Genomic DNA, 22,886 nt, shown 5'->3' with positions numbered 1-22,886 from the left:
AGGCATGGGTCAGTCCTTCTTGTACTTATATCTGCTGGATTGGGCGGTACACCCCACCAATAAACGTGGCCAATGCCAGCTCTGTGTAAATGTCTTTACATCTATCGCCCCCTGGCGGACGCACAGCCCCATCTATAGGAAATCATTGAAAAACAAGCAATACATATTGCTACAGCTATGCAGAATTCTGCCAGGGTCACGTGAACAGCCCCGTCACCGAGTCCCAAGTAAGTGTTCCATATCTAGGGACTATATTGCGTTACCTCCCTAGTGGACGCATCACCGCGCGGACGGTGCCAGCAATGTAGGTCCGGCTGAAGGAGCGCCTGTGCCCAGGTTGTCGGATTTCTATTGGTTGTCTGGTCTGTCAATCACAAGGGGCAGTGTGCGTTTTGCGCTTCCGGTTGCGAGGCAGAGTCGGTGTGATTGAGTGAGGGAGGAGGAGCAGCGCTAGCACGGGGAGAGCGAGCGAGAGAGTGAACCCCGAGAACCCGCACACACAGGCCGCCCAGCTCCCCCAGACACACAGCACAGGAGGAGCCTCGCAAGAGGAGAACCGATAAGAACCATTGAGTGCGGTAAGGGCCGGGCTGGGAATGTTGCCTGCATGTGAGATTTTCCCAGTGAAGTCATGTGTGAGGATGGAGCGGAGGGGGCTGCAGTGGGGGGGAAGAATTGTGCCCTGTGCTCCATGCTATCTGTGTATTCATCCCATTGATGAACATGTGTATGGGCTCATGTCTGCATGTCATTCTCCTCCTGCCATGGCAATTACACTGCTCGGCTGCCTGCAGCAAGGGTGTGTTATCCCAGGGATGATACATGGGGCGTTCTGCATTCTGGGGCTGACAATATGTCCGATCTGTATTCTCTCCATACAAAGCTGCTCCAGCTGACACATGTGTATCCTATGTGTGTGATTTATATATATATATATATATATATATATATATATGTGTGTGTGTGTATCCTATGCATTGCTAGCCATTGTTCTTCTGCATCTGTATGAATGCCATTGGGCTCCCATCTCCTAATTCTCCTTCTTTCTCTCCTCTGCTTTCCTCTTGTGTCCTGCATGCATTCTGCTGAAGGAGGAGCCTTGGTATGTAACATGGTTGCGTGAATATTATTTTGGCATAAATGATTCATTTGATCCCTTCTGTTCTCTGCCTTGTGTACACTGCAAGGTGCCTGGGGTGGGGGTACAGACTGCATCATTCAGGAGAAGACAGATTGCAGGGATGTTAACACTTTGTGTGCTGCCACTAGATACAGACTGCACATTTATTTCCCATTGCCTCTTATAGAAAGAAACAAATCTGAGCTACAATGTGCAGATTTGAGGGGGTCATGCATGAGCCATGGCCATGGCTGCTGTGGATGATTGGAGTCAGATCTGTGGTTGCAGAGGTAGTGCATGGCTGGAGGTCTGACATGAACACTGCTATCATTTCAGGATGTAATATATTACAAGATTCAGTCCTTGCTGCTTACCTTCTGCAGAGACAGGGAAGGGTGTGTTTTATGGATTCTTGGTATGTTGTTAACTCTGTGTGCTCTACTGATTGGCAAAGGGTGTGGGTGGGAATGTAGATTACATTAACCCTCCACTGCCCTCCCTGGTTAACCTTCAGGTATGGAAGCCAAGAGTAATCAGATCGGCCTTTGATAAGTCACAGGCTGATAAGCATGTGTATTGGAAGATGTAAAGGCATGTGCACATTCTTCTGTGGAGTTCTTTCCTAGATCCTGGTTAGAAGAAAGACATGGGGTCTAGTCTAAAATGTTATTCTCAGATGGCCATTGAATGTTTGAGACATTCAATGCATTCAAAGGGTTCTTCTTTTAATCATTAACTAGAATATAAAAAAAACTAATATTTGAAATTAAATGTTTTATTTAAAAAGATCAATATATGACCCCTACAAAAAAAGTGATCTTCATGCATAGAAGTGTCTGCAAGCAGGGTCTTCATAGTGTTTCCATTTTTTCTTGCATTAAGGAACATACTGCCCAGGTTTTTGTTTATATGGCAATGGGAAAAAAACAAATCATGTTTTTAGCATTGCCTGCACATTTTCCTCTTTTTCTTAAAAAAATAGATAGGAGCAGGGCACTTTGATTCCTCTGATGGCTCATTAAAACCATAGCTTTCAGCCAATGTGATCCAACACTGCCAATAACTATGGGCCTCATGGTTGGTTGGCAAGGAGGAGCTGGCAGCCTGTATTGGTGTAGACATAAAAAAAGAATCACCATAATATTTAAAATGGGGGTAAAAATAAATTGGTCCCTGGTCCACTTTGACCTTTTGTTTTGAATGGTAATGTTTGATACTTTTTGGGGGGGGCGGTTGGGCTAGCATGTCATACATCCTGTTTTTTTTTTTTAAATAAATTTAAAAAAAAAAACAAATATGATGTATACCAAAATCAAAACATCACCAAGATTTCACAACATTGGTGCTTCTTTGCATCAAAATGCCAAATACCTTTTTGTTTTCTATATATGTAAAATATTTTTGATTAAACATAGATTAATAACAATCACGCCCCCTTTCTTTCAGCCATTTTTTTCCCCTGAATACCCAACAAAAACTGTATGTAGGTAGGGCTGCAGTTCATCGCTTTGGATGCAGTACCAAACCATCTAAGGCCCTAAATATCTGAACTAATGAGAATTTTTTTTTTAATCAAGGCGTAGATTGCTTTGTTTTTTTCAGAAGCTTCCCAAGTCAGTTACTGCAGAATCACCTTCATATATGGGAATATGTTTATGGGAATGGTTTCCTCATCACAATGACAAGCAGCTGCAAATGTCCTGAAGGGCAGCATATGACAAGATCCTTTGCTGCAAGAGAACCGCATTTGCTTATCAATGTATGCCAATACCTCCTCCTCATCGCTTCTGGTGCATAGCTGCCACAGGAAGCAGTCATCCACTGCCTGAACCTGCCCTCAGTCTTCTAAGAAAGTTTCTGAAATATCGAACTGTGAAATGTTTATACTCTGCTGATGTCTATATTGTAGACAATATATTTTAAATTTGTCTTTTTTTCAGAATAAACCAGCAGTTGTCTTACGGATTCATAGTTGAAAATAGTTATTTTCATGGTAAACCGTAGACAGAACATCATTAAGCAGCATGGTGATTGCAGCCTAACCTGATGCTTATTTGAAGATCATGCTTACATACAACCATCCAGCTTGTTGGACTGTTCCTTACCATAGCCAGGACATCTGTTCCTGTTACTCGGCTGGTGTATCCTACTTTCAGTATTAACTATCCGTGTGTGCTCTGGTATGCCAACATCTCAAGTTTGTAAGTAGAGAGAATACATTTTGCTCTGAGGTGGATCCCTGGCTAGTGTTATTGAAGCAGAACTAAGTCTAAAAACAAACAATGTGTACTTCTACAAATGGCCCCCAGCAAAAGATTGTGCAAAAAACCCCAAAGAATAAATAATTGCATCATAAGCACTTATGGTCACAAGTTGCTGAGGCTGTCTAAATGCATATTGAGAAGCTGTCTTTCACAAAGAGAGGCTGTTTTCACAAAGTCAGTGCTTGTGTAGAGAGCAACACAGTTTGCTAACCCTTTTCAAAAAAATAAAATGCTAGATATCTGGCTCTGATTCTGACCCTCTGGCTTCAGTGATTTGTGTTGCTGACCTGGAACAAATGACAGGTTAGGAAAGTCAGACTGCATTATCTTAAAATCTGTTTGGGATTAGTGATTCAAATATATTGGAGCCAGAGAATTAAAACCAGGAAATCAGCATTTGTGCAAAAATAGAATCTTCCTTTGTGTTTTCTTAGGAAAGGTTTAAGCTGATCTAAAGGTAGAGTCTAACATTTATTTACATCTCAATGGTAGAAGAGTCTCATCTGCCATAAAATATCTTTTCTTGCCTGCAAGCAATTTTGTTTTCTTTAAGTACATAGTTTGCTGTGCATGAGCATTCTGTGCACAGTCCCAGCATTTGCATGCATGGGAGTAATGTCATCTGTGGCAGCAAACAGAGAAGAAAGTACCTGGTAGCATTTGTGGACCTGGGCTCGTTGTAAGGTAAGTGTTTAATCGGGCCGTGCCTGTGACTGAGTGGGTGTAGAGCATTAAATTCTTTTATATACTTAATTGAGAAACAAAAGTAAACTCAATAACATAAAAGGACTTTTACTTAGTTGTTCTTTGATCACACCTGATGTCTTCTAAAACACTGCTTTAACAGCAAGGCTAATAGAGCGGAGTGTGGACACCCACATGGTGTCCACTTGATCTGCCCCCCAGCAGGACTGGCTACACACAGCTGTACACACACTGATCCCCTGTCTAAAGATCTCATTATTCTGTGCAGCTAATTTTGTGATCTAGGCCTTCCCACAAGTCAAAAACATGCCCATGGGCCTCTTAAGTGAATGTTAAATGAGCAGTAGCAGGGATCACTTGCCCTTGTCATCGATACATTTGCACTCAATCCGGCTTTATTTTCCCAGACTCAGTGCTATATTTCAAAGGGAATCGTAGACACATGCCAGTAATTACACTAGGTAAAAATAGTCTAATATGATTAGATTATTTTTCTGCTTGAGTATTGGTTCACACCCTGGCCTGTGTAAGTACCCACCATGTATGTATGACCCTGTCTTTCTTTCTTGTGCCCATTTTTGGGTTTTGCACTGCTTATTCTATCTAGAGTGGCAGCTTGTGTTCTTTTCTGGCTTAATTTGGTGGCAGGAAATTTGGTGCAATTTTCCTGCCTTTTTCTGGCAGGAAAAAGTACTGCTACAGCCAGTTGCAGATTTCTGGCAGTACTTTTTCCAGCTCCTTTTAACTGGGTACCCTCCCTGGCAATTCTCAGTAGCTGCCTGGCTATAAGGAGGATGCTATATCCAACCAATGTTAAAGAAGTTTGCTTCCTCAGCCACCCCTATTTATTTGAACTGGAAGTGCACAGCTATGCATTTTTAAATGTTTGTATGCAATTACCGCCTTTTACTATTCCCAGACATTGAGTAGAACATTTTTTTTTTTTGTGAACAAAGCCAAATTATCACATTTCATTAGTTTTACTACTAAAATTGATTACACTCTTTATAAAATTTGCAACTAGATGAAGCAGAGTCATTTTAAAGAGGTATTGGACGATTGGGGCATAATACAAAGACACATACTAAGAAGGCTGGCACTGGAAAGTTGGAGGAGTAGTAGAAAGCAGACACATTGTAGGGAGTTTCTGGATTACCCATGGCACAAACAACTGGCAGCACTACATTTGGTGTGTGTTGCCCTTGACCACTTTTTGACCAATTGGTTACTGCTTTCCTCCCACTTGGCTAAAGAAAAAATTCTGATGAGAACATTTTGGGCCTTTTCCCTAACACACTGTAATTCTTAGGATAAATGATGATTAAATAGCAGCCGGAGAGGTAAAAAAACAGACACAGAATTAAGAAAGCTGGGGTGATTCTTTCACTTCAAGTCTGCCGGTAAAGCTGCTTCTTCCCCTAGTCTTAAAGCAGCATCTTGGCAGCTAAGATAAATATCTATCCATCGCTAGTTTGCTTTAAATGAACATGGCTTTGTCTGCAATCCAATACAGACACTCCATACAGAAGTGGTTAGTTTACTTTAAACTCATCCTTTTAATATAAGGATCTTTGGTTTCTCTGGTTTTCGCCACTTCAACTGAAACAAGAGCAATCAGGAAGATAGGTGGTAACATTTTTTTCTTGGATTACTAGACAGTCAGAAGAGGGTATTAATAAATTATATATACTATATATATATATTTTATAATGTATATATTTTTATGACTTAAGGCAGATAAGTCAAGGCCAAACCATTCAATAGTACACACATCCTCTTCTTACTTTCTACTTCATCATTTCTCCACATATGCGTGCACACATTCTATTTATTGAGTGAATGTTCCCCAAACCTTGAGTTACTCAGCATGTTGTCTGTATGAAGGTTTATGCTTGCAGAAACTGAATGGGGCGTTTCAGCTCCCACTTACATCCATCCCCCAGAAACTTTCTTTGGAAAGCTTAATGGGTCCAAATGGTTCATTGCATATGTCTTTCAGTAGGATTGGCTTTTTGTTACATTTGACTAACTTTCGTATTCAGATTTAGCACACTAAAATGCCACTCCCCCCCGTAAAAAAAAAAACAAAAAAAAAACAAACTGTTAACTGACTTTAAATTTGCTTGCTGCTGCTGGCAGAAAAAAGACAACACTGCTTTGTCATGGATTTTTTTGGTACAGAAGTAAAGCTGTACCTTTTATATAGCCCTGAATGTGTGTGTATAAGTCACTGAGCAGATGAACACTGGACTTTTTTATTCCTTAAACATACATGGTATCCATCTTATATTGTTAACAGATATCCAGTAAGAAAAAATACCTCTTAAGGTTATTGTTGTCAGAGGCAAATAATTGCTAAATTTGGTTGTCCAGTCTCTGCCCTTCGTGCCAATGAAATGACTTGATGGTATACAGAAGCCTGGAGGCTGGAACTGGGGCACCGGCTTCATTCTGTAGCGTATATTTAATCATAAATGGAGTTGTATAGTCTGTAATGTTCCATACCAAAACCAGCGGAAGCATGCAGTTACATACTTTCAGCATCTTGTTTATCCCATAGCTTTACAGCATCTTTAGTCACTTCCCTATCTATAGTTCATTTCCTTTACTGTTTCCAAGAGGAAGCTTATGAAGAGATTAGTATGAATGACTTCATGCATTTTAACACATTCTGTTCCATTTCTGTTTTTCAGTCATGCAAAAATGTTATTAGCATTTTAAAGGATCTCCTGTACATCACTTTATAGTATCAGAAAACTTATAACTAAGTGAGCAGTAGCTATAGAGAATACACTTTGAAAATGTAATACAGATACAGAATGACTGACTGATTGAATGATCATGCTGTGGTTTACTGATTTCTCTTTATAAACCGGTACTAACTCTTGTCAAAAGGCCACCAGTAGCACTCCCAGTTTTTATTTAACAACAAATATACCTGTCACTTTTAAAAGTATAGCAGTTTACTAAGTTTTGCAATGATTGCAGCTGACTTTTTTTTTAGTCCTTTATTGTTAATAAAATTAACTAGTGGTCACTTTAAAACTAGTGCATGTGTATGGAGTGCAGGGACCTAAAGGGCCTGCATTGTGTCCCAAAGCCCATGGCACACTATTCTGCTAATGCTGACCTAATTGAGCTGTTCTGGCTTCCATCTGAGCATCCCACACCCTACTATTGGTCACTATCATTAATAAGGGACCAGTATTGAAGCATAGGTGGCAATTGACAAAGCTAAACTGCTACTTTTGAGCTTTGTCAAATAGATCCTGCCTCTACGGATTTATAGTCCCCAGAGATTTCTAAAATGTATGCTAGAGTATATGCTGCCAAGTTTTGTTGCTTACTTTCTTTTAGTGTTGTACAGCCCCCACTTGCAAGCTCTTGTTGTAAGGATACCTGCTATGAACATAACATGGCATTCTTGTTGTATATCTAAAAATAGATGTATTTGCCATCTGGTTTCTTTGCATGAGCTCTTTTTATTTGTAGTCCTGTGAATTATTTTTCTCAAAGTAATACATTTTTTTTCTTTTTCCAGAAACGATGAGACGTGTTGTGCGACAAAGTAAATTCCGGCATGTCTTCGGACAGGCGCTGAAGAATGATCAGTGCTATGATGACATCAGAGTTTCCCGTGTTACTTGGGACAGCTCTTTCTGTGCTGTAAATCCCAAATTTGTTGCCATAATAATTGAAGCCAGTGGTGGTGGAGCCTTCTTGGTATTGCCATTACAGAAGGTAAGTTAAAAAAATGGAAAAGAAAGCTGCTGGAATTAGACCAAGTAAATGGTGCCTTTTGCTGTACTAGCATAAAGCAGCTATGCTGCAGATGAGAAAGTGAGAGAGTACAGATCAGGAAGTTTGAAAAAGTCAGATGTTTTTATCTGCATACTGGTCTTGGGTCTCTGTTTTAAAGTACCAAGAGAAAAGTAGTATTTCTGAAAGGGAGCTCAGTAATATCTGTTTAATTTTTATGCAATTCCTTTTTTCACTACTTTTTTCTATTACTACCCACCCAAAACAGGAGTGCTGAGATTTGTTTTATTGTCAATACACCCATTTTACACCAGTGTGGATTGGGTGCAAATGTGGCAAGCTGCATTTTTTTTTCTTTTCCGCAATAGGGAGATTTATTCTCCCTGCAACACCCACCACCACCAAAAAAAGTATTAATTTATCCAGTCCCTGAACGATTATTAAGATATTTCTGCTTTGAAAGCCCACATTCCTGTTTGCTAGTGGTTTTTGGAGGTGGCTCTCATCTTAACTACCAGCTATTGAGATCTGTCAGATGTTTATCGTATCCACCTATGGGATGCGAGACTCTGATTTTATCGGAAACGTCACCCTCATCTTCCAACAGCTGGTAATGCTGGAAATTGGGCCTTCTAATTACAGTACGTTGAAAGTCTGTATATAGAAGAAAAAAATGTGATGTCTTTCAAATGAATTTTGTTTACAGCATGTTATTGTGAGCTAGAATGCTCCATTGTGAATTCAGTTTTACTTATGTAATATGTTACCTTTTTGTTTCCGTGAGATGTGTTTTGTATCAGCACTGCTGTGCCTGTGCAGGGAAATAGTCCAACAAGTATGTTGTTTTTTTTTTTTTTGGCTTCAGTAGGAAATTCCTCTTTCCTTGCTTCAGGGCAGAAATCAAGCATTGCTGACATCACTTCTTAAAAACTGCATAAGCATTGCTCTTTGCTTTATTAAACATACCCTTGATTTTCATTAAATTATAACACCAAAAACATGATAGCCCATAAAAACAATATACCTTGTTTGGTTACTATTAAGTTTTGTAATTTAATGTTATTGTTCCATTTCTATCAGCTGTCACGGTCATCTATTCAAATAGTGTTAACAAAATCTTTTTATATGACAACTTGGAGGTGTCGTACACCCCAGAAATAACATTTACTTGTGGCTCACTTAACTTTGAAGTTAAAATATAGGGATGTATTTCCTGCATGTTCTTTATGTTGATTGTTCCACTAAAGATTATTAATATAAATCTGTCAGGAATAGGTAAGAGTGGAGTTTATTTAACAACTATAATCCAACTTGACCATTTCATTTTCCTGACAAACTGAATAATATCAGTTATATATCTTCGGTTCTGCAATGTTATTATTACACAGTATTTATATAGCGCCATCATATTACACAGCACTGTACAAAGTTGTGTCACTAACTGTCCCTCAAAGAAGCTCACAATCTAATGTGCCTACTATAGTCATATGTCATTAATGTAGTCCAAGGTCAACTTATGGGGAAGCCAATTAACCTAACTGCATGTTTTTTGGGATGTGGGAGGAAACTGGAGTACCTGGAGGTAACCCACGCAGACACAGGGAGAACCTGCAAACTCCGTGCAGATGGTGTCCTGGCTGGGATTCGAACTTAGGACCTAGCTCTGCAAAGGCCAGAGTGCTAACCACTGAGCCACTGCTCTACTCATGTTGTGAGCAATAGCTTGTGCCAAATTGTAATGTCATGCTTCCTGTTATATCGTATCCTTGAGATTTAATATGGCACTCGGAGAGTTTTTAAGGGGAAAGTTGTTTGTATGTATTAATTTACCAAGGTCCTTTTTTTGTTTGGTGTTGGCCTTAATCATTGTGAGTAATGGTTGTAGTCTGCTTTGATGTATGTGTCATTGTAGCCAAGTTATTTTCTTGTATTTTTTGCTAACTAGAAATCCTTATGTTCTCGGTTATTTCAGTGGACACTTCTAAAACTTATGGGGAAAATAGTACACTTGCAAAACGTCCAGCTTCTATTCACATTGCTTAGGTCAGTGTGATGCTACTATAAACCTGTCCTCTCTTCCCTTATAATACAAATTTACCTAAATCCCATAAGCCTCTGTTTCATCACAGCACTGTATTTTTGTCACATTTTGCATCTTTATCATTCCCAGGGTCTACACAAAAGGATTATGACTTTATCCTTGCCTAGGTGCTGTGGTCGAATGCCATGGTTTGGCAAATATGAATACTAACTCCAGTACTAACATACTGTGTTATGTAGAAGGCAGGTCTGATTTGTTCAGCAGACGTCTTGCTTAGAGTGGAACCAAAGCCCACTATACTCGTCCCGGGACGCTGCAATCTTATTCCTCCTTCACTTCCTTCTTGGGATTTTCCTCCGTCTTGATTGGCCAGATGACTTAACTCTCATGCTGGCATGTGGGAGTTTATTAATCCCTGGCATGAGTTAGGGGAAGCAACTTGGCTTTTTTTTGACAATTAACAGAGTGATCAGGCAGGTAAGAAAGGCAGAAGGAATATCACTTTCCCTCTCTGCAGTAATACCCAGCCTGATTCAACATTTTTATATAGTGGAACTTTTTTTAAAAGAATCCCACCAGAAGTGTATTGGCATGTTACTTCAGTGGGAATGTAGGTGTTCTGGACTTTTCTGCAGCATGTCATTAAAAGTATTTTATCTGTAACAAATGCTGCCAAAACGCTGTCTCATTCAAAAACTACATAACGTGAAACCTTATGTGTGTTACTTATCATTGCCTAAATCTGTTGCATAGCCCTATTTTACTTTCTAAGGTTGGTTCAGACCAGTGAAGACCTTACCATGCATAGGTGTCAGTGTCATGGTCTCTTTTAGATGATCAGTGCTGTGGAGGTTTATCGGTTGTGTAATCGGCATACCACAGATCTTTTGTGTTCATATGATGGGTGTGTGAAATGCCACATTCGTGTTTGTCCTATACAACGTGATGTACTGGCAAAGATCTTTGAACCCATAATGGCATCCAAACCTTCTGTCATAAGTGTAAAAGCACACTCCTGTCTATGCTATACATTTGTATTGGTTGCATATGTTTCAAACTTGCGCGTACAAGCAAAAGATTGCACACACCCTTTTGGTAGTACATAACTTTGTTCTCTGGGAGTTGAAGGTTAAATGTTCCTTTGGTTTATGCTTTTGATAGCCTCACCTTTTTTACATTTCTTAGGGGTGTTAACCTTTCAGGGCAGAAAAGGGTATTATGAATTTCTTTCATTTTATGGTATAAGGGACAGTTCTGGCACAGCAAAATCTGTCAACATATTTGTCATCAAAAAAATTACCCATGAGCGGGCTTTTGCAGGCAGGTTCAGTATATGACTCCCTACCTCCAATAGTGTAAATGTTAGTGGGTAGGGAGTGCACCAGGCACACAACAGGGTTCAGACAGCCTCTTATGTACTCTACTAAGCTTACAGCACAATGCAATGGTTCAGTAGGTATGAAGTGCAACATAGTGACAATCTAGGGCATTGTTTCCCAACCAAAGTTCTGTGATATCCTAGGGATCCTTCAGAGTTTGCTGGGGGTCCTTCAAGCAATGAGCAGTTTGTGACTCTCAGGTTAGTTTAACAGACACCAATTATTTTTTTGGGTATCTGTAAGGGTGACATTCTTCCCACTTGCCACCACCCTAATGTACTGATAGCTGTGGGTATATTGATAAGACTGGGGGTCCCCAGCATGGTTAAATAAGAAAGAGACTGGTTTAAGCAGTACTTTGAAACAATGTTTTCCAATAGAATGTGATACCAACTTTCTTTTTTATTAGTCAGAAAAGGCTTTCTGGTCTTTTTGCTGTATTGGGGCGAAGTGTTTTTTGTGTTATTTTTACAGAGAGCAGGAAATATGCAAACACAGGAAAAGTATATATGGATTTGCCTGCACAGCAAACTCTTAGCAAGAACGTGGTTTGCTGTAACAGGAAGGCAGAATTGTCTTTGGGGGCCACTTCCTCATATGCTCTTCATATGTCCAATGTATGAAAGTTTCATTTAACTAATATTGTTTGTTTTTCTATAGAGGATAACAAGTTTAGAGGGTCTGATGTACATATGGAAATGTTTATACAATATATTTCAGTAGAAAACATCCCTTTTTCTTGCTGCATTTGTAGTAAAAGTATACATTCATGTCTGTGAGTTTCTCTCTGGATGTCTGGGTTTTCCCTGCTATGTTAGTATGTGTGGCTCCTCATTGCCAAACCCATTATTTTATGCATACAGTATTTGTTCAGGAATAAAATCTGTAACATGGAGATTTTGTGATGAGATTGGTTTATGTAGAATAATATAAATAGGATGTGGTTGACTAATGACCTGATATTCTAAGTCTGTGGGGTATTATTTGATGTAAGAATGCTGATCTATAACATACACACTGCTCCCCCTCTTCCCTTGCAGTGGTGTGGTTAGGTGCTGCATGTTACAATGAATAGGAATGCAGTACAGGCTTTCCACATGCAGCGCGGCAGAGAAATGGTTAACTGACCACGCTGCTGTGTCTATGCCTTCATAGCTCACACCCAGTTGTGTCATCACAGCACGGAGACAATGCAGCCAATCAGCGTGGAGTACAGGGAGCAGGGCTGGTGTGCCTGTCCGGGTTCAAATCATCCATGGCCTTATATGGTAAAATGTACTGTCTGGGCTTAGGGAGTGCTGCTGTGTGCAGGGAGGGCTGGGAATACTCATACATCCATTGCCTCTTCCTGTATTCCCGGCCTCCCTGTGCTAGGGAATGTGTTCTAGGCAGAAGGCACACACCGAGCCTCCTCATTATATATTGTCTATTACTATATGTTTTACTGATTGATTAGCACTCTGTGTATTCAGACACTATACTATAATTGGTTTTATTTTATGTTTATCAAGTATGATTATTCTGAGGTTTACAGGAGCAGCTATGACAGTCTGCTGGATTGTTCTGATCTATTCAAATCAAGAAATTACATTTTATCAGAACAGATGCAAATAAATGTGGCAGTGAACCATTCAAGAATTGCCCTGATTATAGGTCAGAAGCAATTCCTCTTCCAGTCTAGATGTGGCTATTCAATAAATAGAATAGTGTGTGCATTCACCCTGGCATGTTAATAATAATTATTATTATTATTATTAATAATAATAATAATAATAAACAGCATTTATATAGGGCCAACATATTACACAGTGCTGTACATTAAAAAGGCATTTTTGATTCTTCTGGAATTCGGGTCCTTATCTCTTCTGTAAACCTCACCTCTGCAGGAAATGGAATAGATGGCTGATGGAAATACACTTATGATGTACTTATGGCTAAACACTACAGCTAGGGGGTTGAAATATGTTGGAAAGTGATCCAAGTGAATGAAAAACTTTTTTTTCAACTTTATAGGCCTTAAATACTTTTAAAATCATTCTTCAAAAATCTGCTGCATCATAATTGGTTTTGTGACATGACTATTCAAGAGAGGAAAAGCAAAAAGCAATGAATAGAGATTAGTAATGTGTGGGGGGAAAAGTGCACTGGAGTACAGGATGTGTGCAGTCACTAGACAATGGTTTTATGCATCACAAATGCCATTCACATCCTGGCCTACACATCAGTCAGCCTTCTAAGTTCTGTGTCCTCTGTTTTTATAGCGTCATTCAGATATGTTGTGTGGTGGTCTAGTATGATGGACTTTGTTTTGTGGAGAAATAAGACCAATTAGGTAATACTATGCCAGATCCTTGCACAGGCTGAGCTTCCATGATTAAAGAAGAGACATTCAATAAAAGAAAGGGACAGTCAGGTTTGGGAGGAGAGGGTTAGATGATTCTGAAAAGGGAAGTGAATCCCACAGTATGCAGTAAAATCTGAGTAAGCAGTTGTGTTACCAGAGAAGAAGCCCTTATACTGTGCAAAACGGAAGGTACAGCTGGATAAAATTATTATTTCTTCTGGCAAAAAATGACTATTGGCTCCCTGTGCTTCTCTAGTGAATTCAGACAGATCAAGGCTGATGTAAGCGGTTTTGCATGACTCTCAAACTGCTGTACCCCTTCCTTGGGTGGGACACTCACAGCCTATAGAGAATAAATGGGTCTGGCAATGAGTGGTTTAGTGCTGTCTGCTGTGAAATGTTTAAGCAGTGCTTCTTGGAAACACATGGGAATGTCTGTTCCTGCTGTTCTCCTAAATATAGCTTTAATGTATAGAAAGAAAAAAAAACACCTCTTAAAAAGCACCATTAACCATAAACCTGTTTTGTCCCCTCATCTCTCCCTATGTCCCCATTGGAAGACTAAAGGGGAGATGTTGCTGTACATGGTACAGTTCTAGTAGTTATGTGGTCAGTCAGTAAATTAACATTGAAGCCAAATATGTTATTGTGCTTAAGATCATGAATAGTTTTTTAAAATCTATTTTAATGAGTAATACACCTTTGTGTCAAACCTTCTGTAATGTGTATTTGGGGGACCTCTCTTATGCTGCATCTGGGCAGCTCAGTCATGAGATATTACAGCTTTGATTTTGGTTGGTGTATCTGCACAAACGGCATCCTTATGCAGTGCTTGTGTGTACCATGCATCAATCCAAGGTCCATGTCCCTACCTGCAGAATATGGAGGTTTTATGTGATAAGCATGCGTGGGTGACGTTTGCATAATACAAGCTGCACAACACATGTTACATGCCAGGCCAGTTTCCAAGCTACAATAACAGAACAAGTACTTAAAAATGCAGTCATTGATTCTGGAATAAACAGCATTACTGCCAGGAAAATCCTGTGCTCTGGGGAACCTCTATGAACCCGCTATGATTTTTAAGCACATTGTTTGGCTGCTTGAGCAGAGAGCAGTAGAGTGCTTCAGGTCATTGTTTACTTACTTGTGCTGACTGAAAAACAAATATACCCATTTCTAGCATTGTGCAGCTCCTTCTTCTGTCTTGTTTTTCTAACCATCAATGCAAAACTAAGACCTGAGATTTGTTTATTTTTAATGTCCCTTAGGGTATTGCTGACATACCTATGGTACTGCTTTGCACACCCAGATATTACCTTGTAAAGGTAGCGGTGATCCAATCACTTTGCTGCATGTCTGTGCAGAGAATAATTTGAGTGGGACCCAGCAGGTCTTCCCACTACTGATATTTGTTCTGCAGTTGGGTGGATAAAAGACCAGAGAAGTGCTGGCTGTGCCCTTACAGTTGCCAGCAGGGACAAAATACTTAGCTGCTTAATATTGCTTGCCACTTTATAGGTTTGGTCTGACCGGTTCATTTATTGGCAAACCTAAAAGCATACTTGTTGAATCTATGTAGTTACTACAATCCTTTGTATAATTAGTCCGTATTCTGTGTGTCCAGGAACTTTTGTTGAGTTTTTATTGTCAGAGGATTAGAGGGGCATGCTGGTGCATTCATCACACTATACCTGAGTGCACACTCACTTCCCTCTATAGTTGATGTAGTGATGTTTGAGGTATAAAACTGCTGCCAAGGAGGATTATTGCTTTTATTCTGTTAATGCATTGAAAAGTTTGACATGTCATTTATACATCCAGATTGGGAAGTTAGGTATATTGGAGGTATAATCTTTCTCACTTCTATTAACTGTTTGATAATTGTACTATTGATTACATCTTCTTTGAGCGGTCATTGTAGCCAGATACTTCAGATTTCTCTGACAATAGCTGACACTTGTGTGACTTGAAATATGGGCTAACGCCAAGACATTTTTAGGTTTGTGAAGCTGAACCTGTGATTTGACAGCTGAGACTACAATATATATAATAACTGTGCATGCCACCTATTGGGAATATCTTCCTTTCATGTTCTAGACACTGTAAATCTCCCCAATCTCTTGGAAGCAGGAGCTCCCATTCCTCCATAACAGTGATCCCTATTGGAAGACTTATTTTGTCTCATGCCAGTTCCTGTGTCTGCCCCAGCCGGGCTATGGACAAAAACCACCAGGCAGACAGAAGGGAATCCCCCAAGTAAGGATAAAGTCTGTGACAATGTCACTAGAGCACATGGAAGAAGTATATCTTTGTGGGGACATGCAGTGTTCATACTTTTTTTTTATTTTTATTATTTTCTAATCTTTCGGAAATGAAAACAACACATTCCGGGCTGACAGATAATAATAATAATAATAATAATAATTAAAAAAAAAACATCCATATGTGAGAAAACTGTGTGATGCATGAAGACTTTTTTGATGTTCAAAAGCAGAGTTGTCATTTTTAAATGGTACAATTTTCATCAGTGCAAAGCTCCAATGATGTCATTTCATTTATCTCCTTTAATCTCTGCATCTGACCAGGCTTGCTCTTTCATGTACTGCTATGAATAAAATGTGTGGTCCGTCCCTTACTGCATGCACCAGCATGCTTCCAGAAACCAGATTTTTATGTTTTTGTCATGGCTGTTCATGTTTCTAGAAGACATCTTGATTAAATATGTGCATTTAATAATTCTGTGACCTGTGGTGCAGTTCTGGCCAATCTAACTAGATGAATGTGAAATCCTGCACAGTTTCAAGACAAAGCTCGTCAGTTTTCCTAGCTGCTTCAAAAACAAAAAGAAAAAAAAGAAAAAAAGCTTCCTATTCATAGGCATGATGTGTGAGGAGGCTATATTCTTCCTTTTTTGGATGAGCTTTCAGAAAACACCACGGTATCTTAGATACCCACATCACATAACACCAAAGGCATCTGGCTACAGGAAAGAGGCCACTTTTGAGCTTATAGTGGGTGTAAACCCAAACATTTCATAGATTGCAGCTTATCTGAAATTGATGAAATTGCTGCATTTTTTGACTTGATGGTCCTGCCAGTAACATGCTTTCTGTGCAATGCTTACAATTCTCACTCATTGTGCTTTATCTGTGGAGGAGGAAAGTTGTGGCCTTACAATAAAGTGATATGACTACAGAACACCTCCCGCCCCTCCATGTCTATAACTGCAGGTTATCCAGGACATCACCTAGTAGGATCAATAGCTTTTTATTTTTAACATGTATTAAACAGATATTCTTATCTTTCAGTGGTATATTTACCAACCAAACAGTCAATCAATCGAGAGAGAAAAATGGCTGAGATGTACTTTAACTCCTCTTCTATCACATTTACCTCTTGGCTTTTAAAATTAGGTGCTGGTTTGAATGTGACAACCCTTTCCGTGTGTGTGTGTGTGTGTGTGTGTGTGTGTGTTTTTAATAGGTTGTTGTCTCATTTTCTGATACTGCTCAGGAGAAACATGTTGCATTGCTGTTGTTTTCAACAGGCCTACTTAATTTCTTTTTTTTATTAAAAATTGTACAGAATAAATGGAAAAGAGCCAGCTTTTAGTTGATCTGAAGCACAAATACTGTAGTAGATTGCCGACTAGTGGTGATTTAGGAGAACTGGTTTTAATGCTCTTTTAGTATAATATGTTTGTCTATCCAATGGTTAGTTTTTGTGTTTTTAGGATCACTAGTCACAAGTATTTGATTATGTAGCTGTAACATGATATTTTCTTTTATTTATTTATTTTTTAAACACCTTGCCATTTTCTCCCCCCAGACTGGAAGAATTGACAAGTCATACCCAACTGTTTGTGGCCACACAGGACCAGTGCTGGACATTGACTGGTGTCCACATAATGACAATGTCATTGCTAGTGGATCTGAAGACTGCAGCGTCATGGTAAGAACTTGATGTAGTTATGTTGTAATTAGAAAAAATAACACGTACAGTCAGGACTTAAAAATGTCCAAAGAAAAACAGTTTGCAATAAAAACTTTACTCGGCTTCCATTCTGCCTGCCTGAACCAACTTAAGGGATTAGATTTTAAAGAAAACTCTTCCTGCTTCTGGTTGTCATTTTCTCGACTTTTCATCATTCTGTGATAGAGTCCTTATGCTCCTAGGGTAAGTATCCATAGGTGTGGTTTCCAAAGCTAATTTGTATAACTATTCAAACGCAAATATTATTTAAATGGCAAACAGAAATAGTCAGAAGAAGGCTGCATCTAAATGACTGCAGTTCAGATGCAACTGAATAGGACATGCCGCAATCAAAAGAAATGCAGCACAAAGCAGCTCCCTCAGTACTGTTCAGGAAGATTCAATAGGATATCAGAATGCATCTAAAATGTCGAGAAGCAGTTCTTCTGGGCACCACCTTTTTCCTCTGCCATCTCTTGCATATGGCAATTCAGGAAAAGGCAGGAATTGGGTATTTGTTCTTAATAGCTTGTGTGTTTGTGCAAAGTATTTAAGAAAGCATTAATTTAGTTTTGAGCTGTGTAGGTTGAAGTTGTGTTCTTTTTAATTAATGATATACATTTGTCTGATTACCCAGGTCTGGCAGATCCCTGACAATGGCTTAACTTTGCCACTTACAGAGCCTGCAGTAGTGTTGGAGGGACATTCCAAAAGGGTTGGTATCGTGTCATGGCACCCTACAGCCAGCAACGTGTTGCTCAGTGCAGGTATGTTCACATGCATATCATTTACTACATAGCAAAAAATCATAGGCACCAGTTTTCAAATATTTTAATGTTTACTATTACATTCAGGTATATATTGGGTTTCCTTTGCTGCGGTTTTTTAGGACTAAAGCATTGATAAAAAAATAAACCATTAACAATTTCTCATCCTTGATATTGTGGGATAAAAACTCTGAAATCTCAGAATGTTATGTGGTGCATTATGGGACTAAACAATGTTTTTAATACTTGAGGTCCATGCGAAAAGGGGTTAAACAGTGTTACTGGTTTAGTGCTACCAAACTGAAGCAGTATTATGAATCGGTACAGCCTGCTCCTCGTGGATAAAATGCTTTACTTTAATTCAAATGTAACCTTTTTATATTGGCTGAAAAAAAAAAAAAAACCCTCATGATTACTGTTTAAATCAGTGGTCGCCAACCAGTGGTCCGTGAGAAAATTTTGGTGGTCTGTGGCTCTGGCCGGTGCCAAACCCCCCTCCCCCCCAGCGGGATCAGTAAAAGGACCATGCTTTGGGGGGCGGCATCGGCCAGAGCTGCGGACCATGTCTCCCATACAGATTGTAGGCTCAGTGCGGTGGATGGGTTGTTTCTGGACACAACCTGCCCACTCTCCCATTGCAGATCTGAGCCAGCGATGGAAGAATGGGCAAGTTCTTTCATTATGACGTCACTCTGGAGGCGGTTTCTCTCCTTTTCGGTGACGCACGGCTCCCCGCAAATGCGCGATCCGGAGTCCGTGCATTTAGTGGTCTGTAGGTCCCAAAAGTTTGGCGACCATTGGTTTAAATCTTGGGTCCTAATTGAGTTCTTGGGCCAAATACAGGCAAGATTTTACCTTTGAAAACCATAACTTTTTTTTTTTTTTTTTTTTTTTTAAATTATACCGTAAATCAAATAGGTACCCATGGTCCCATAATCCCATAATCCATCACTACTGTGTGTTGTGTGTCTGAAACAGCATTGTGTAGGCTGCTGAAGGAATCCAAGTTTGTTATGATTTGTACTATAATAGGATGCACAGAGGTTTTACACCTACTGTACTACTTAGCTGATTTTCAATTGATAATAGACGGTATTTAAATCTTAATGTATATCACTATCATATGATTCAAAGTGAGCTTTAGTTATTTAGCTGTTATTTGGATTGGAGTTTTGCTTTGTTACTTAACCATTGATGACTAGCAATAATTTTGTTTTATGTTTTTCTAGGGTGTGATAACGTTGTCATCATTTGGAATGTTAGCACATCAGAAGCTGTAATAACTATCGATGAAATGCACAACGATATGATCTATAGTGCCTGCTGGAACCGCAATGGCAGTCTCATCTGCACTGCCTCCAAAGACAAGAAACTACGTGTTATTGACCCACGCAAAGTGGAGCTGGTAGCGGTGCGTAGTCCATAAAGCTTTCTTATTTCAACCTGAAATTTTTGCATTTTTTTCATTTAATAATGAACTTTAAATAATAAAAGAAAATCTGTTACAGCAAAGGTGCATAAAAATACTAAAACCTGTAATATAACTACAATAGCATGTATTTTATTATATATATATATATATATATATATATATATATATATATATATTATAAAGATTTCTTTGTATTGGATTCAATACAGTTAATTTGTATTGAATCCCATCCAAAATATATAAATTTCCCGCTGCACCGACACATGCATCGGTGTCACTGGGAAACCCCAGAGAACGTCTCTGCAGTCGCCGGGATGCTGGGGGATGCCAAAGGAACATGCTAAGTTGTTGCTAACACCGCTTTCTGTACGATTCATCCCCAAGGGAAAAATGATTCCAGCCTTGGAAAATATGCATAAAAAAAGTCCAACCAAAACTCATTTCAGTTTAAGATGCTTGTCCTTACTATGTTCTGTGGTGCCAGCTGTAACACTGCAGCCATATAGATTGTTTTGAAATGCCTGCATTTACCTAAAAGTAGCTATGAAGTGAAAAACCCTTCCCAGAGAGGTGCTTTATCAAAAAGTGTCTAAAAGCTCTGCCTATTATTTTTTAGCCTACTTAGGTCCTTTGCTTGATTTTATGTGCATGGAGAAGAGCCAAATTAAGACTTGGGTTGCAACGCAGTCTTTATGCTTACTATTTGTTGTTTTGTGGATGTCATTGTCAGTTGATACTTAATCCTAATAAACATTTTCTTCAACTTTTAGGAGAAGGATAAAGCTCACGAAGGAGCTCGACCAATGAGAGCGATCTTTTTGGCTGACGGCAATGTTTTTACAACGGGATTCAGTCGGATGAGTGAGCGTCAGCTTGCACTGTGGAATCCAGTACGTTAAGAACTATTTTTTGTTAACATCTTTAATTTTTGTTATTTGTCCTAATAGGTTTGTTAGGCAGTTCATGTTTTTGGAAATAAAAGAATAAATCTTATTGAGAATGCACTGTTCATTATTTACCTTTTTTTTTTTTTTTTTTACAGAAAAGTATGGATGAGCCTATTGCACTACATGAAATGGACACTAGCAATGGTGTCTTACTACCCTTCTATGACCCAGACACAAATGTTGTCTACTTGTGTGGAAAGGTGAGATCTTTTTTTCATCCTAAAAATAAATTAAAATTTTCCTTGCACTTACGGAAATGGTTTAGCAAACACATCAGGTCTCAGATAAGGGGCAGTACTCCTCTGCACTGATTCATTTCTGGCACTTCTAGGGAAGGTTTCTTTTAGTTTTCTTTACCATGCTGCATTATATACTTGCATATACACACTCCATATAGGCATTAATGGGAGCGCAGTATTGTCTATTTATTGTTGAACGTGTGGTTGCATCTGTGCAGTGGAGTATGGTTTCCAGGACAAAACGGAACTTGAACACTGCCCCCACCCCCTCCAATATTTATCCTTTCATAGTTTTTAACTTACCTGTTAAAGCAGCCCCTGGTTTTCACTACAGTGACTGTGATATTCTTTGTTGTGGTCATCCTTATCTAGTCTTTTTCGGCGTTTGTAGTCTTTGGCATCTTAACAAAGCCAGGTGTGGATCACATCAGACTACTGACAGAAGGATCTATGGCAAAAGTGATGTAATAGTAAAAAATCCTGAATGTCGGGAAATTGTTTGTAACCTTCTCTCTCCAGATGAATACACTTTACGTGTGAGTGTGTGTGTGTGTGTGTGTGTGTGTGTGTGTGTGTGTGTGGCCCCACGGAATGGGTAGTTTTTTTTAATTTATTGGAGGTTTTGTTTAATTGTGTTTTTTGTATGTTTGTACCAATGTCCTACTTCAGATACAGGATTGAGAATCACAGGCCATAAAATTAGCCTCCTGTGGCTGAAGGAAGATTGCGTTGATGGTTTTTTTAGGTTGTTATAACATTTCTTTATTTTAACAGGGAGATAGCAGTATTCGATACTTTGAGATCACAGATGAGTCCCCATATGTCCACTACCTCAACACATTCAGCAGTAAGGAACCACAACGGGGGATGGGTTACATGCCAAAGAGGGGACTGGATGTCAACAAGTGCGAGATTGCCAGGTATTGCTCTTTACATAAAAGTTTTAATGTATATGTTGTGGAGCAGTGTGATCAAATGATACAGGTACTTTGCACAGAATCACAGCGTAAATGTAATTTTAATATTTTCTGGCATTTTTGTAACTATAAGGATACATTTAATAATAAAACCCTACATAGCCTTTGCTAAGAGCGGTACCTGAAGATATGTACATAGACTTCCTTGTCATTTCTAGCAACAGAAATTGGTAATTTGTAGGGACAACTTTTCCCACCAGGGAGAACCACACGTGGCATTATTCAGTCTTCGGAGTCTATTCCCTTGCCAACATAAACCTATATGTTGCTGTCGGGGAAGGAGCAAAGGGAAATACTGTAGTATGTCACATTGAGTGGCAGCTGTGAGTCTGGTTTGCTTTCATCGCATCTAACATAGCTGCTATCAGCAGTGGTCTTGGACTTTTGAATGTGTACACAAGGGAAGATTTTACAGGTAAATAATGTTCAAAAAATACACAGATTGCAGATATAATCTAATAAGAAGTCTGCTTTTGATTAAACAGGTTCCAAATTGGTTTGGTGACCTGGGACTCTTCTCTGTCATGTGAAAAATGTGTAGGCTGCCATTGCTATCTACTGTCTGAAAATACCTGTGGCCTGTGACTTGTTTCTGCGTTTTGTTTTTAAAACACAGGATCAGCATGAAAGCCAAGTAGCAAGCTCAAAGGCAAAGGTGGTTACCCTTTGCTGGTCCCATAGTTAAGCTGCGCACACACGTCCAATTTTTATCGTTGGAAATGAACGACGGATTGGCCTAAAATCGTTCGTAAAAAAAAGTATCCGACTCCGACGAACGAGGATAGTCGTTGGAAATGGACGGACCGGCGGATTGGATTGGACGACGATCGTTTACCATCTATCGTGTGTACGGTCGTTCAGTGATCGTGCATGTTCTGAGCATGCGCGATGAACGAACGTTCGATACAGGCTGTATTCTGTATATGAGTGTGTGTGT

At 39.3% G+C, this 22,886-nt stretch overlaps 1 protein-coding gene across 1 annotated transcript in view; it reads left to right on the top strand.

The window, feature by feature from the left end:
- The first annotated feature begins 398 nt into the window (after positions 1–398).
- CORO1C (coronin 1C) overlaps positions 399–22,886 on the top strand; it is a 26,889-nt gene continuing 4,401 nt past the window's right edge. Inside the window, exons 1-8 of the mRNA XM_072415345.1 lie at positions 399–578; positions 7,631–7,830; positions 17,444–17,566; positions 18,225–18,354; positions 19,584–19,765; positions 20,557–20,676; positions 20,829–20,933; positions 21,747–21,892. Of these exons, the coding sequence (XP_072271446.1) occupies positions 7,636–7,830; positions 17,444–17,566; positions 18,225–18,354; positions 19,584–19,765; positions 20,557–20,676; positions 20,829–20,933; positions 21,747–21,892 (1,001 nt within the window). The 5' untranslated portion in view covers positions 399–578; positions 7,631–7,635. The remainder of the gene's footprint in view (positions 579–7,630; positions 7,831–17,443; positions 17,567–18,224; positions 18,355–19,583; positions 19,766–20,556; positions 20,677–20,828; positions 20,934–21,746; positions 21,893–22,886) is intronic.

Source organism: Pyxicephalus adspersus, chromosome 6, assembly GCF_032062135.1.
Source record: "Pyxicephalus adspersus chromosome 6, UCB_Pads_2.0, whole genome shotgun sequence".
NCBI lineage: Eukaryota > Metazoa > Chordata > Amphibia > Anura > Pyxicephalidae > Pyxicephalus > Pyxicephalus adspersus.
Note: the sequence above shows the minus strand (reverse complement) of the source record. Positions and strands in the feature narration are given on the sequence as shown.